This window comes from Melozone crissalis, unplaced genomic scaffold (genome assembly GCF_028551555.1).
Source record: "Melozone crissalis strain CALT ecotype California unplaced genomic scaffold, PUWL_Pcris_2 ptg000005l_1, whole genome shotgun sequence".
Lineage (NCBI taxonomy): Eukaryota > Metazoa > Chordata > Aves > Passeriformes > Passerellidae > Melozone > Melozone crissalis.
In genome coordinates this window covers 16,096,943-16,110,413 of record NW_026535783.1, presented here as the reverse complement: position 1 = coordinate 16,110,413, position 13,471 = coordinate 16,096,943, and the positions used below count along the sequence as shown (strand labels likewise).

At 37.3% G+C, this 13,471-nt stretch overlaps 1 protein-coding gene across 1 annotated transcript in view; it reads left to right on the top strand.

Moving 5' to 3' along the window:
* GRAMD2B (GRAM domain containing 2B) overlaps window positions 1-12,943 on the top strand; it is a 29,378-nt gene extending 16,435 nt beyond the window's left edge. Inside the window, exons 5-14 of the mRNA XM_054285874.1 lie at window positions 218-321; window positions 3,738-3,833; window positions 4,518-4,589; window positions 4,706-4,786; window positions 5,442-5,553; window positions 7,195-7,317; window positions 7,506-7,593; window positions 8,101-8,202; window positions 9,698-9,791; window positions 12,817-12,943. Of these exons, the coding sequence (XP_054141849.1) occupies window positions 218-321; window positions 3,738-3,833; window positions 4,518-4,589; window positions 4,706-4,786; window positions 5,442-5,553; window positions 7,195-7,317; window positions 7,506-7,593; window positions 8,101-8,202; window positions 9,698-9,791; window positions 12,817-12,858 (914 nt within the window). The 3' untranslated portion in view covers window positions 12,859-12,943. The remainder of the gene's footprint in view (window positions 1-217; window positions 322-3,737; window positions 3,834-4,517; window positions 4,590-4,705; window positions 4,787-5,441; window positions 5,554-7,194; window positions 7,318-7,505; window positions 7,594-8,100; window positions 8,203-9,697; window positions 9,792-12,816) is intronic.
* Window positions 12,944-13,471: the final 528 nt, after the last annotated feature.

Here is a 13,471-nt window from a genome sequence, read left to right as displayed (position 1 = left end):
AGCTTGTCAGTATTAGTTAAACTTACTGAAAATTTTAAGGTTTGCAATGTTAATCAAAAGGCATAAACCTAAACATATCATAGCTTTATAAAAAGAACAAAAAAAAAACCAAAAAAAAAAAAACCAAAAAAAAAAAAAACAACCAGAAGCCAGGTTGGCTTGGCTTGGGCTTGGCTTGTGATTTACATTCAAGATTATAGAATTCTATTTGTTTCAGGCTTTACATGTGCTCTGCAGAAAGAAATTCTGTACCAAGGAAAGTTATTCCTTTCTGAAAACTGGATTTGCTTCCATTCCAAGGTCTTTGGTAAAGACACTAAGGTTAGTAAAATGTTTATATATAGAACAGTAATGCTATTCTTAAAAACTTGTTCATCACCACGAGTTCAAGTTACTGTGCGAGGCTAGGATAGTAATACTTCCAAGTTTTATTGAATAAAATCACTATTTATAAGTGATGTTTGAAATACAGTCTAAAACTGAACACTATTATTATTAGAGATTGAATCTTTTGTTTAAGGACTTCATGTCCAAAAGAAACAGATGAGAGGAAAGGATCTGACAAGCAGCAGTGAGAGCATTGTCAAAACCATGTAACAGAATTTGCAAAAATGTTTCTCTTGGGTTAAGTACATAAAAGAGGAGGAGGAGCTGGATTAAGGAAGGCTGAAAAATATTAAGGCCTTCAAGGCTGTAGCTGGGGCACTGGAGAGAAGGATTAAGCATATTAAGGGATTTAGAAAGCAAGAATTAAAACTGGTTTCTGACTTGAGTAGCAAAGCTCTCTGAAGGATTCTTCTAGCAGTCCTGTTTTGCATAAACAAAGAACAGGATAAAAGAAAAACAAATTGGCAAGGTTTTTATTTGTGAGCCCAGTGTGCAGATCAGAACTGATATGTGAACTGTTGGGAAGATCATAAATTAGTCTTTCTTGGTGATCCACCTAAAGCTTAGTACCCCTGAGGTGAATGATGTGCATACAGAAAAATCAAAGACTTGGGTCCGTTGATTTGGAGGTTTTGGAGTGCTCTTTGTTTACATAAACTGCTTTAGTTTTCACTGCATCTGGGGAAACAGATCAAAATGCTTCAAGGATTTCTTTGGCTTCTTCCTTTCAGGTGTATCCTTGAACAAAGCTTCTGGTTAGATCCAGTGATCTAGGGGTTGATTAGGGGTTGAGATTATCTCATTTCTCTGGGGTCAACTGTTTTGATGGTGTACCATCTGTTGTTAAAGGGCTTTTTATAAAGTATAAAAGGTTTAAAGATTGTTTAATATTATTGACAGCGCATTGTCCATAGTGACCTTATGGGTTATTGTCTACCAGCACTTGGCCCAGGACTATTGTTGATTTCTAGTTAATGGATTCTACTAGTCATAGACAGTACATTAATGTGGATGGTGTGTATGTTAGTGAAATTTGTATGACACAAAATAAAAAACAACTGGTTCACTACTGTCATTCAATATTAGTAACAGCTGTCTTTGCAATTTCTTAACATTTAAGCTGCTCTACTAGCAGTCTTTGGTTCACTGTGAACAATTACAGCTACTTCAAACTGTGGAACAACTTTGTAGTGCCAACTAAGCTAAAACTATTCAAGAATATGGTAGAACTTTATTGAGTAGAAAAACTGGTAAAATATGCAGAATGATGATGATGATGTAGTACTAGGAAATTATTTGTTAACAAGGTTTTAAATTCAGGAATATATACATGCTTACACATATGCTGAAGAGTGAAAACATTTTACAAGATAGGGTGGAATAAACACTGGAATTGTAATTATAGCAATTTTGCAAATTACTCAGTTTTGGGTCTTATTTTCAGAAAATATTGTGGGGAAAATTAAGAGTGAAGGAGATAGTCCTTATCATTTATTTACAGCTTCATTCTGCTTTTAGGAATACCTTCAAGAAAAAAGCTTAAGAATCAGGGATACAGTAAAAAATTATATCATGGGAAAGGAAGGAGGAAATCAAGCTGGACAGGAAGAGGAACATTCTTAGCAGTCAGATACACTGACAAAGTTTTCAGGACACAAAGATTCTGTTGATGAAAACTTGTAAAACCATACAAGCTTAGGGATAAAGTGTTTTATTCTGAGAAACAGCAGATCTATACATTCCAGTTAATTTTTGATAGGAGTTCTACCTGCAGGTTTGGGGGTTTTTTTCTGAAAGTTTTCATGCAAGGAACAGCTATGCAATTCAGGAGTTTTGAATATGCAGTAAAAACAGTGTGTATATTCAAAAGTAAAAGATTGCTTCTGCAGGATTGAATAGGCATAGAAAAACTTTTTTTCCAGGTAGCACTCATTTGGCTGTATATGTTGGCCTTGAGTCTTTCTTGGATTTAGACATTGTTTTACCCTTTTAAATTACTTTCAATGTTGCCTGCAGGTAAATCTTTTATTCTGAAACAATTACTGTTCCAGATAAAAGTATTTATGATCAAACAGTGATTCCACCCTTCCAATGTAATGCTGTGGGAGCAGTGCAGTAAGCAAGTGCTGAATGCACACATTAGTTTTGATTACAGTGATGATGTCCATCTAAACTACACACAGTAGAATGCCGTTTACATCTGTGATTTAAAGTTCTTTAAGGTGAATTCTGAACTGAACCAACTAGAAAAATTGTAAGCTGCTTTCTTGTAGCAGGATTTGTGTTCAAGCAGTATTTGGCAGTCTTGCAACCAAACTGTTACTTGCAAAGATTTTTCTTTTACCTGGTACAATTTTTCATTTCATGATTTTGTGTTACTATTCTGAACAAAAGTTAACAAGAAACTGCACAGAGTAAATCCATTCTCCTCCCATGGCATATTTTAAATCAGTGCTGTGATTGCAAACTGAACAAATTATGAACACTTTTAACCTTGCTTCTAAATTTCTCAGGTAGATCTGAGAGCCTGTGCCAAAAATATTTTTAACAGGATCTGTTTCTTAATCATGGGTGTTGTTATATTATATACATATCCAGGATTATTATATTTGCCTGACTCACTGAATCTCTAGGCTTTTCAACTCACTGTCTTCAAACAGATTTTTTTACCATTGTAAATTGGGATTTACAGGAAGAACCCATGCAGAATATCTGAAGCGAAATACTCTGAAAATTAGCAGACGTTACTCTAATGGTGTTGGATGTAAACATAAGGGAGGAAGGAAAATTGGGAACTTTTCAGTGTAAATGTAGACTGCCTCCTTGGCACACACAGGAATCAGCTGAAGTCAGCAGGTTTATCAATATTGGGTCTTTCAACCTTGCTGAAGGACGAGCTGTTTACTCGCCTGCTTGTTGCAGATCTGTAAGTGGTAAGAAGACTTTTATGCTCATTATTCAACAAGCTTTTCTTCTGATATGTTCTGAAATATTTGGTTTCTAAACAAAGAAACATAGTGTTAAGATTGGTTCATTTTGCTGATCTGCAGTGCACTAAGCCCATAGTCTTGTGAGAGCCAGAAGGGATCAGGAAAGGAAGACACAAACAAATGCCTGGATTAGCATTTTGTAAAAGGAGAAGTAAAAGTAGTTAGGTGTAATTTCAGATAATTACTATTTCTTATTTTACATGAAATAATAGTAATCAGAAGGGCAGTGGAGACATCTTTAAATAGTGAGTGTTGAAGGTCTGGCTTATCCCGGTACCTGGGCTGGCCCCTCATGAGAGAGTGTGGTGCAGATTTGTATGTGAGTATTGCGATTCCAACACTACATTTACCTTGTTTCAGATTAGTATACCTGTGCTGTCAGTGACACTTCTGAAGAAAACCAAAACTGCCCTTCTTGTGCCAAATGCTCTGATCATAGCAACGGTGACAGATAGGGTAAGTACTGGTAGAGGACAAGGTATTTCAGTGAGAAAATAAAGAATAGAATCTCTGTTTGCCACATGGTCTCTGTAATCATTCATTCCCTGTTTTCCAAGAATTCATAGCACCAGAGGAACTGGAAAAGCTGACTCAGGAGGTGCATGCACAGAGGGTTACCTTCTTTGTTAGCAGCTCTGTCAGTGTTCTGTTTACTTGTATCTCTTACCTAACCAGTCATACTTTAGACACACAAATACCTGTTGTTTACAGTGGTATTCAGGAATTGTACTTGCATCAATCAGTAGAAAAATATAATTATCCTAAGAGCAGCTTCAGAAACAATGCATTTTCATTGCACAAATATTCTGTGGGTGCTGGAGACTGTACATAAAAGCAAGTTTGGGGTTTTGTTTGTTTGGAGTTTTTTTAAGGGTTTGGTAAAACATAGCATGAAAAGCATTTTAAAAGAAAGAACAGATCTGGATTATGCTCTTGTTCCTGCAGCAGAACATGATAACTTTTATGTGCCTGTTCTGTGTTTGTGTGATAAACATCAAGTCGAAGCCTTAGAAAGGACCACAGGTTTTTGCTGCCGTACTTTGTTACTTGATCACCAGCAAAATCACCTGTCAAGTTTTATTTAGATAAGAGGAAAACTGTATGTCTTTTGCAAACAGTCTTGGAACTTTTATTTTGCAGTACATGTTTGTCTCACTACTCTCCAGAGATACCACCTACAAGCTATTAAAATCTATCTGTACACATCTTGACGTAAGTAGTAGTGGCAGTGAAGATGGTATGTAGTTTGTGTTCATTATTACTGCTATCTTGCTGTGAAATGGTACTTTCTGCTTGTGTTGCTTGTTGACAGTGCCACTTTTTTTCAGGATGCAAGCATGGGCAACAGTCCAAATCCCTCTTCTGCAGAAAACAGCTTCAGGGCTGATCGCCCTAGAACTCTGCCCCTGGTAAATGGCTTAGAAGTTAGTTCTTTTGTGGCATGGCATCTTTCATTGCAAGTACTATTTATAATGCCTGAAGAAAGCAAACTGCAGAGAATCATGACATCTAAAATTTCTAAACATTTCATGACATTTCTAAAATTTCCATGAGTCTTTAAGCTGGAAAACAGTTGGACCAATTACCATAATTATCTGTGACGTGCAGTTTATATACATGCGCACGCTTTGGATTTATTCAAGGTCTGTATGTTCTCCATATCTCTGTCTAGCAGTCAGATTTCACTGTACTGACATAAAGTCTGCCATGGACAGTTTTTGCAGTGTTTCTAGTAGCAAACCTTCCTCTGTAAAACAGTTACTCATCTGCAAGAGCTCTGAAGCTGCATGTGATAACCAGAGTCTTAAGTCTATGGACTTGCCCTAGACTTCACAGCTTGTCTAACTTAACAGTCTTTCTTAGAGACAAGGCAGGAGATGAAGCTTGAATTCTGGTGCTCTTATGGAGCTTATTTTTTAGTTTGATCTCAGCATGTTGATGTCAGAAATTGTTCCTGGTTAAACAGTTCTAAAGCTTGGATCTTTGGTTCAGATTCTAGAGGAAATTAGATTGTTTTGATTTAGAATAGGGATAAGCCTTTTTGTGATTTGTTCTACCCATCAGGATTTCACTGAAGATTATTCTGATCTGGATGGAATAGTGCAGCAGCGAAGACAAGAGATGGAAGAGTCCAGCAGCACAGGCTCACAGACACCAGAGCTGGAGTGCTTCCAAGGTGAGTGGGATCATGGAGCTTCAAGAGAAGGAGAATGGACTAGCTCTCAGTTTTGCTTCTGTATCCCCTTCTGATGTGGAATCTAGATTTGTTTGGTCCTGGAGAATTATGTGCATTTTCAGATCTTCCTCAAGGCCCTGGTATCTGCATTTCTGTTATTATGGCCCTCTGCAGTCCAGACTCAGGCAATGACTTTGTCATCAGTAGATCTAAATTGTTGCTGATTGTTCCAGTTGCTTAGCCATGTGAACAGAGATAGAATGTAGGAGCCATTCATGCTTTAAAACACGAAGGAAAAACAAATAAACAAAACCCATTTTAAAGTAGTTCAAGTCACAGTGCAACTTTTGATCTATACAAATAACACTTTGTGCTATGGTCACTTTTGGTCACCAAGGTTATTTTTGGCTTTTTTTGGTGGTGTTTTTTAAACACTCATTTTATTCTTTGCTGCTATTAAGATATTTGAAGATACCATCCAAAGTTGTTCTTTCTTTACCACACTCTTTGTAATCTCTTGTGTCAAGTTCTTCACCTAACTAGCAGCTGTTCTTCATTACTCATACTTCATAACTTCATGAGTACAGCAATACTTGTTTTGTGTAGCTCATGCGGAATGTTGTTGTGAAAACCTAGAGTATTCTCTTATACAATTAATATATATTAAGATACTAATATGTTGTTATGCTGCTAGTACTCTGGGTTCCATCTTGACTGTAATTTGTATAAGAAACTGCTGAAAGATACTGTCATTTTTTTAGCAGTTCTCTGTCATGTCATTTTTTATTAACTCCTTTTTGCTCTGTGTTTTTGTTCAGCCAAATAATTTGGAGTTACTTGCTTTCATTGGTATTTTACATTTACAGTGCATCTGTATTTAATTGTGTGGTGCTGTTCATTAAATTGTGGCATCATCACATGCCACAGAGTGCTTCTAAATAATTTTTTAACTTGCTGCCTTACTTCGTGATGGCTAGTAACTACTTCAAGCCATTTCTTTTTCCACAAATGAAAACCAATATCCAAGCAAAGAGCCATCCTAGGAAAAGGAGTTGAAAGTAGGGGTGAAAGGTAGCACGTCTGTCACTCATGGTTGTTTTTTGTGCATCATTAGAGCAAGCCCAGGTAAACAGGTAGAGCATAGAACTGAGTGTGATTAGATTTTTCTGTTCCATTTCTTTCAAGATACCACTGGCATTTTTAAACGCAGTCCAGACAGGAAGTTTTAATGCCCTTTTTAAAGTAACAATGCACTATCCTCATTTGGTGTTGCTATTAAAGTAATTTGGAATCATTACTCTAGCAAATTCAGGCCTTTTGAGAGATTACTTTTGTGACTATAATCTTCTGCCTGGAAATTCAATAGTAGCTTTCAAGATTTTCATGGGTTGCCATCTTTTAAAAGATCTGGAATAGAAATGCAACATACATTTACATTATCTTCTTTCAACCCAAATGCTTCTTTTTATTTTGTGTTGATGTGGAACTAGTACGTAAACTGTTTCAAGGATACTAAACCAACTTCTACTTTTTACCCAAAAGTACAGAAATGCACCTTTTAAAATTTTCCTCTTTCTCTATTTCTTGACCAAAATAAACTATCAACAATTTCACTTCTATTAACATTCTTTCTTTTGACAGATTATCGCGTTGTTGAAACAGAGACTCATTTGAAAGTTTCCAAGCCTGAGGCCAAGTCTATTCGTTCAGATGCACATAGTAAACGTGGGCCTGATGGAAAAGCCCGAAACAGTCCTCGAAATGGTAAGAATTCAAGGACAGATCTGCAGCTGGAATAACTTGAGATAAGTTTGCAAAGTACATCAGTTCACATAATATGCAAGAGCTCTTTCTTGCTTCTCCCTCTACATTATCTGTTGCAGTCTTCAAAACACTGTTTATATTCTGTGGTCTGCTCTGCTCAAAGTAAGACTTGGTTCTTTCCCTTGCAGGCCACTCTGAAGCCTTCAGGTTCCTCCACAAAGTGAAGTCCCAGAAGCTCTTATCTCTGAACCATGTACTTGTATTTTATGCAATTCTGTAAGTTAGCAATAACAAGATTGTCAAAAACTAGGATTTTCTTATGTTTACAGGATTGATATAATGTAAGCGTGATTGATATAATCTAAGCTTTACTTGAGAAAAGGAAATTATTGTGAATTGTGGCTTTTATACTTCCCAGAAATGTGTATATACATATGTACATACATACATATGTACCTATATCTATATAAGCCTGCTGCATCCGGCTTATACTTAACTGGCCATTTACTTTTAAAAGCAAAGAGTCTTTCGATTCAGAAAATTTTAAAAGTGTTTAAGTACTTGCAGAGGTTCCTTTTGCATGTCATTTAGCAAACACATACTCAGGTATGAGATTTTCATAACTGTCTGAATGCCATTGATGCTATTCCTGAAATGTTTCTAAGAACAATACCTTTATTATTGAACATGTGCAAGTAATAATTTAAATGGCTTTTAACAATGAATTTGTCAGGTGCTGCTAAAGTTTCCTTAACTGATACACTTTATTTTTCTCTCTTACAGTGTTTGTGTTTTAATACTTTCTACCTTCTACATGAGATATAAAATCAGTGTCCTGGAGGAACGCCTTATGTCCATGACAGCCTTTGATTCACATATTAAGGAGTAAGATAAACTCTGGAAAAATATTGGGGATTTAAATCTTTTTCCAGAGCAGTGATTCCATGAAAAAGGTGTAACTTCTGTCTTCAGTCTTAGTGTCATTTGATTAGTATATTAGAAGCATACTTCATGCTCTTTGAGCTAATACATGTGTTTTGCTTGTATAAAGCTTTGTGTTGTCTATATACCATTTAGAAACTGATATCCTGTCTTTCTGAAATAAAAAACCCCACAATAGAAAAACAAACCAAATCAAAATCCAAACACACCAAGGGACAGGTGTCTGTATATTTGAAGAGGAAACAGGGAAAGGGACCATAGTTGCATATATAATTTCTTTCTGTAGCTGAAGTCATGGCTGTCATCTGCCCCTGCACTTAGTTTTTTTGGATTTTTTTTTGGCTCCATGTTGCATAAATGGGAATATACAAACATTAAATGGAGCAGCAGTGCAGAGGTATGTGGTTTTTTTCCAGAGTAGTTTGCCTCTATAAGCTGTATGGGCTCCCTGCTCTTGTCTTTGGAAGTTAAACTGGATACTGCTGAGAATACTAATCAGTTTATTGATTTTGCATTAACTCTTCTCCCCTTCTTATAAGAGATTTTTTCCCTGAGCTGCTCTGAAAAATATGGCTTTGAAAGTCATTTATAAACTCAGTGCAAAACCTGCAGCCACATGCAATATGAGTGGAAATGATGACTGCTGGAAAAGCACCATGTGGAAAAGAGAAGGGAAAAACAAAATTCAAGACAGAGCTGCTGACTCAGGCATGGTGGAACTGTTTATAAAGTGGTTCAAATTTAGCAAGCTCTTACATAAGTGTGCTTTTAAATTCAGCTTTCTTTGATTACCCATCCATGACAAAACAGGTCACTCTGACATTGCACTTGTGGTCATATCAAACAATGACTGTGCTGTTTATGATCCGACTGGTCTCAGCTGTCATCTGTGGAAAGCAGTAGGATTTGTATGCATGTGTCAGAAGACAGAGCCAGGTTCTTCATTAAAAAAGGGATAGAAGGAAATTATGCTCTATCGATGCAGCCTTGCATTTAGATTTTACCTTTTTATAATCCAAGAAGTGGGGTAAACCTGTCCCACATATTAAGCAATGTCAAAAGCCTTTTTTCTCACTTCTGGCATATTTTTATTAGCAGGATACTGTATCCCTCTTCAGAAACACTAACACAAGACAGTCCTGATTTTGTTGCTCTGATCCCAAACAGTACAAGATACAGGAAGGAAGATCTAATGTGCACTTCTGCAGTGTCAAGGGCTTGGGCTTTCCAATTTCCTCCAGGTCACAGGATGTGGAACTTACAGAACTTTTCAGGGGAAATAGCTCAAAAGTGTTCTATCCAGACTTCTTGAGAATGAGATTTCTGGAAACTAGTACAGTTTACAATTTTGGCACTGTTGCCATCTACATGTGTGTCCAGTTCTGTTTTCCTCATTTTTTGAGTCTGTCACACTTAACTTTTTCATTCTATTTGACAGACATCAAGTGCACCAAGATTTGGGATCTCACCTGCAAATTAATGCTGATGCCCTTTGTGATGAGTTAACTGCTAATCTTAGGAAATTGGAAAAGGTAACATTGTATGATATAATGCAAATGCTGATAGACCCATCAAGTTCTTGCTGTGTTTCTATGATCTTGTATCTTGAAAAGTGTTGAGTTACCCCAAATTTGATACCAAAAGGTGGCATGTTTTCCTAGACAAAGGACTAGTTTTCAGACTATAAATTAACCCTAATATAAACATTGGTATGTGTAAAAGCTTTGCCTTGAACCGAAGCTTATAACCAGGCCAAGTGTCCCTGAGGCAGGGTGATTATTGCATTATGTAGTCATCTCAATTGGTTTTTTTCTTTTTTTTTTTTTTAGTCCATCAGGGCTAAGGATTTTAAAATTAACCTTTATTGGTATTTGATTAATTTTTCTGTTTGGGGCTTTTTAGGAGTTTTGATTAAGAAAAGTGGTGCTTGCTTACATATGCAGTCAGCTTCTTCACACAGAGTGGCTGAGATCTGCTTGTTTTATTCCAGTAACACCAATGCTGCTGCACCTGTTGTGCAGTTCCCTATACTTGACCCTTGCTTTTTACCATTCTCTAATTGGAAAACTAAACATATTTGGTGACTTAAATTGGAAGCCTATGCAAAGCAAGTGGATGTGCAGACCTTATTTCCTTATTTGGTGTTTTTCCCCTTTCTAAAACACTTTACCAGAGACTCCACTGCTCTCGTGGCTGTGCCCTTGCGTGGGTCTGCTGGATGCTGTTGGAATGGTTGTGCCCAGCACAGGGCAGCCCCTGGCCCTGGCACACTGCTGCTGCCCCTGCAGACCTTGCCCCACCTGCCCCCAAACCTTGACAAATGCACCCAGTACAGGTGGGTGAAATGCTGTGTGTTGGGTACACATACACAGGCAGAACATGACAAAAGCACTAGTGGAACAAAACCAAAAGTTACTTGAATTCCTTTGTGCTTAAGTCACACGGGATATTTTTGCCTCTGTTTCTAAAACTGAGTCTATGCCAAAGTCTTTCAATGCCTTTTTTCCCCCAAACCAAATTTTTCAAATAGCATAAAGCTAAGAATATAAAATACCACTGTTTACATGTATGGCATAGGTTTTCGAAATAGTGCCAAAAATGGGTTTCTTCCCCACATTGTCACTCTCTTGGCTATGGAAATATTGAGTAATGCTGGCTTAACCCCTCTGTATTTTCTGGACAATAACAGCGTGAATACAAAGGAGAAATGCTCTGGTAACCAGATGGTTACCAGATGGTTACCAGATACAGTCTTCTGCCAAATTAGGTCATTTAAGAGGTTACTGCTTTCTGGCTGTCTGGGACAGGCTGGCAAGATGGTTCATAGGAGACCTGATTTCAGTGGGAAGCCTGCCAGCCAGCCCTCTGCAACAAGGCTAGGCACTGTCCCCACTCCCTTATATAGTCTCTGCTTGGAGACAGTAATGGACAGCTGGATGGTTAGGTCATTCAGCTGTTCACAGAGAAGTGACCTTCTGTCCTGAACTAGAGTCTTAAGTGGTGTGCATTTTTTGTTTAGTGTCTTGCTTTCTTTATTTCATGTCTACAGGATTGGAGCCTTAAAGACTTACCTTTATCTGCCAGATATTCAGGGTGATGAAGTGCTCTGCATACAAGCTAAATCAGAATTGCCTGTAGCTGTATATTACCACATCCTGTTCTAATCTAGATGAGCAGTGGTTAGAAATCTGACAGCTTTTTGTTCTCTGAGCAAAGTTGCTGCAGTTGTTTACCAGTTTCATATGCCTTAGTGAAAAGTGGCTGCAGCAGCAAAGGTAGCATACATGTTCTAGTATAACTTGTCATGTCTTCCCTTACTTTCCCTGTGACCACAGCACTGTAAACTGGAGCACTGAGATTATCTAGATTAAAAACTAAAAATTACTCTGCAGTTAAAAATTGGTTAATGCATGAATATGTAGCAATGATTTTTTCTGTGCGACCTTGTGATTTTTACAAGTTCTGCTTCATACTTGGAGTCAAGGAACTGCCATTGTTTAGCAGAATTCTGCTAACTTGGCTTTTAATTGCATTTAGCAGCTTGTTAAAATGCAGCGTGTCTGTCAACGGATAAAGCATTAAATTGTGGGAGGGAAAATGTGGCCTAATATTACTCATTCCCTTACACTAACTTACCAAACTAAAAGGAAATTCCTGTTTACGTCTTAAGCAACTCTCATAAAATTAGGTGCTTCTTAGTGTTTCCCTTTCCTCAAAACATCCTTCTTGAGAAAGGTGTGCATGTGGGATGGAAATCATGATGTAGGACTGAAAAGTGGTATCTTTGAACAGGAAGTACAGTGGCTCCTCAAATTAAAGCCTGAAAGTAGCTGTGACTAAATCTGTAACCGGTGCCAGCGAGTTACTAAGATACTGAGATACTGAGAATGTGTGTGTCTGGGGATGTGACCCACTCTATTCCCTCCTCTCTGCTTTTAAGGACAAGGAGATGAAAAGTAGGTAAATAGGCTGTGTAAAAATAGATCTGTTCAAATTATTCTGGAGGATGCAACTGGCTGACAATACTTTCATTGCAGCTAAAGGAAGATAGTCCACAATCAGTTCACTGAATCTGGTAAATGGGACATGTCTGCTAATGGTTACAAGACTGTACTTTACTGTGCATGTATCATGGCTGAAGCTGTTAAAAAACTATTTGAATTATCCATTTAGCCATAGAGCTATGACTTGGAAGTTTGAGGCTTTTACTGGATTTTGATCAAGGTGAAAATAATTCATTTTCTTCTCCCATTGCTTTCTAGTTCTGATTTTTATTTCTGTCTTATGACTAATGATGGAGACAATCTATAGGAGAAAATTTCAGAGGATATTCATTATATGAAACTTGCTGGTTGATTGTCTAGGTGTTACATTTGATGCACTTTTATTACACTTACAATAAGGGAAGCATTTAACAGGAATACCAGAGGTATGAAAAGGTGTGACAGAATTAACATGCAGACAGAGTATATTGAAGAGTATGTCTTGATATTTTTTTTAATTTAAAATGCAGTGTAACACTTCTTGCCTCACAGCTCTTTCCTCTCTTTTTCTAAGATACAGAGCAACTTACAAAAACTACTTGAAGATGGTGAATGAAACATCAATGTTCTTGGACTGCTTCAGACCTCATTCTTCTGTTTTGACAAACTGTTCCAAAGGAGCTCTGCTGGCCGGAGTTCAAGCTTCTTTATTTTCAGTCCAAGCCAAGCTTAAACTACTGTAAAGCTCATGTCATAATGCAAAAAAGTCATTTGATTCTTCAGCATATATCTATATATTTTGCAAACATATGGTTTGGTCTACATGTATCTATGTTTTAAAAATGTGGGGATTTTTCTTTCTCTGTTGTGTGTGAATTAATGGATTTTATAGCTTGCTTGATTTTAGAGTTGCTTTCACCAGTGCAAACCTTGTGCATATCCTTTTACCTCAACATTCACTTTATGCCTATTGTCCTACAAGTATATACGTGAAGAATGTCAGTCATGATTCATGTACTGAAGTGTTGTGTGAATGAGCAGGTATCTGTTTTAGCTATGATTATGGATTGGTGCTGTGCTCTTAATTTTTACTTACTTCTCTGCACCCTGACGAAAACAGATGCCTCTGTGTTTGGGTATGAATGTTTGAGGTCTGCTCAGTTCTCCAGCACTGTAAAAAGGCTCAAGTCCGCTTTTTGTGACACTGTATCACCACTGAGGGTAAAGTC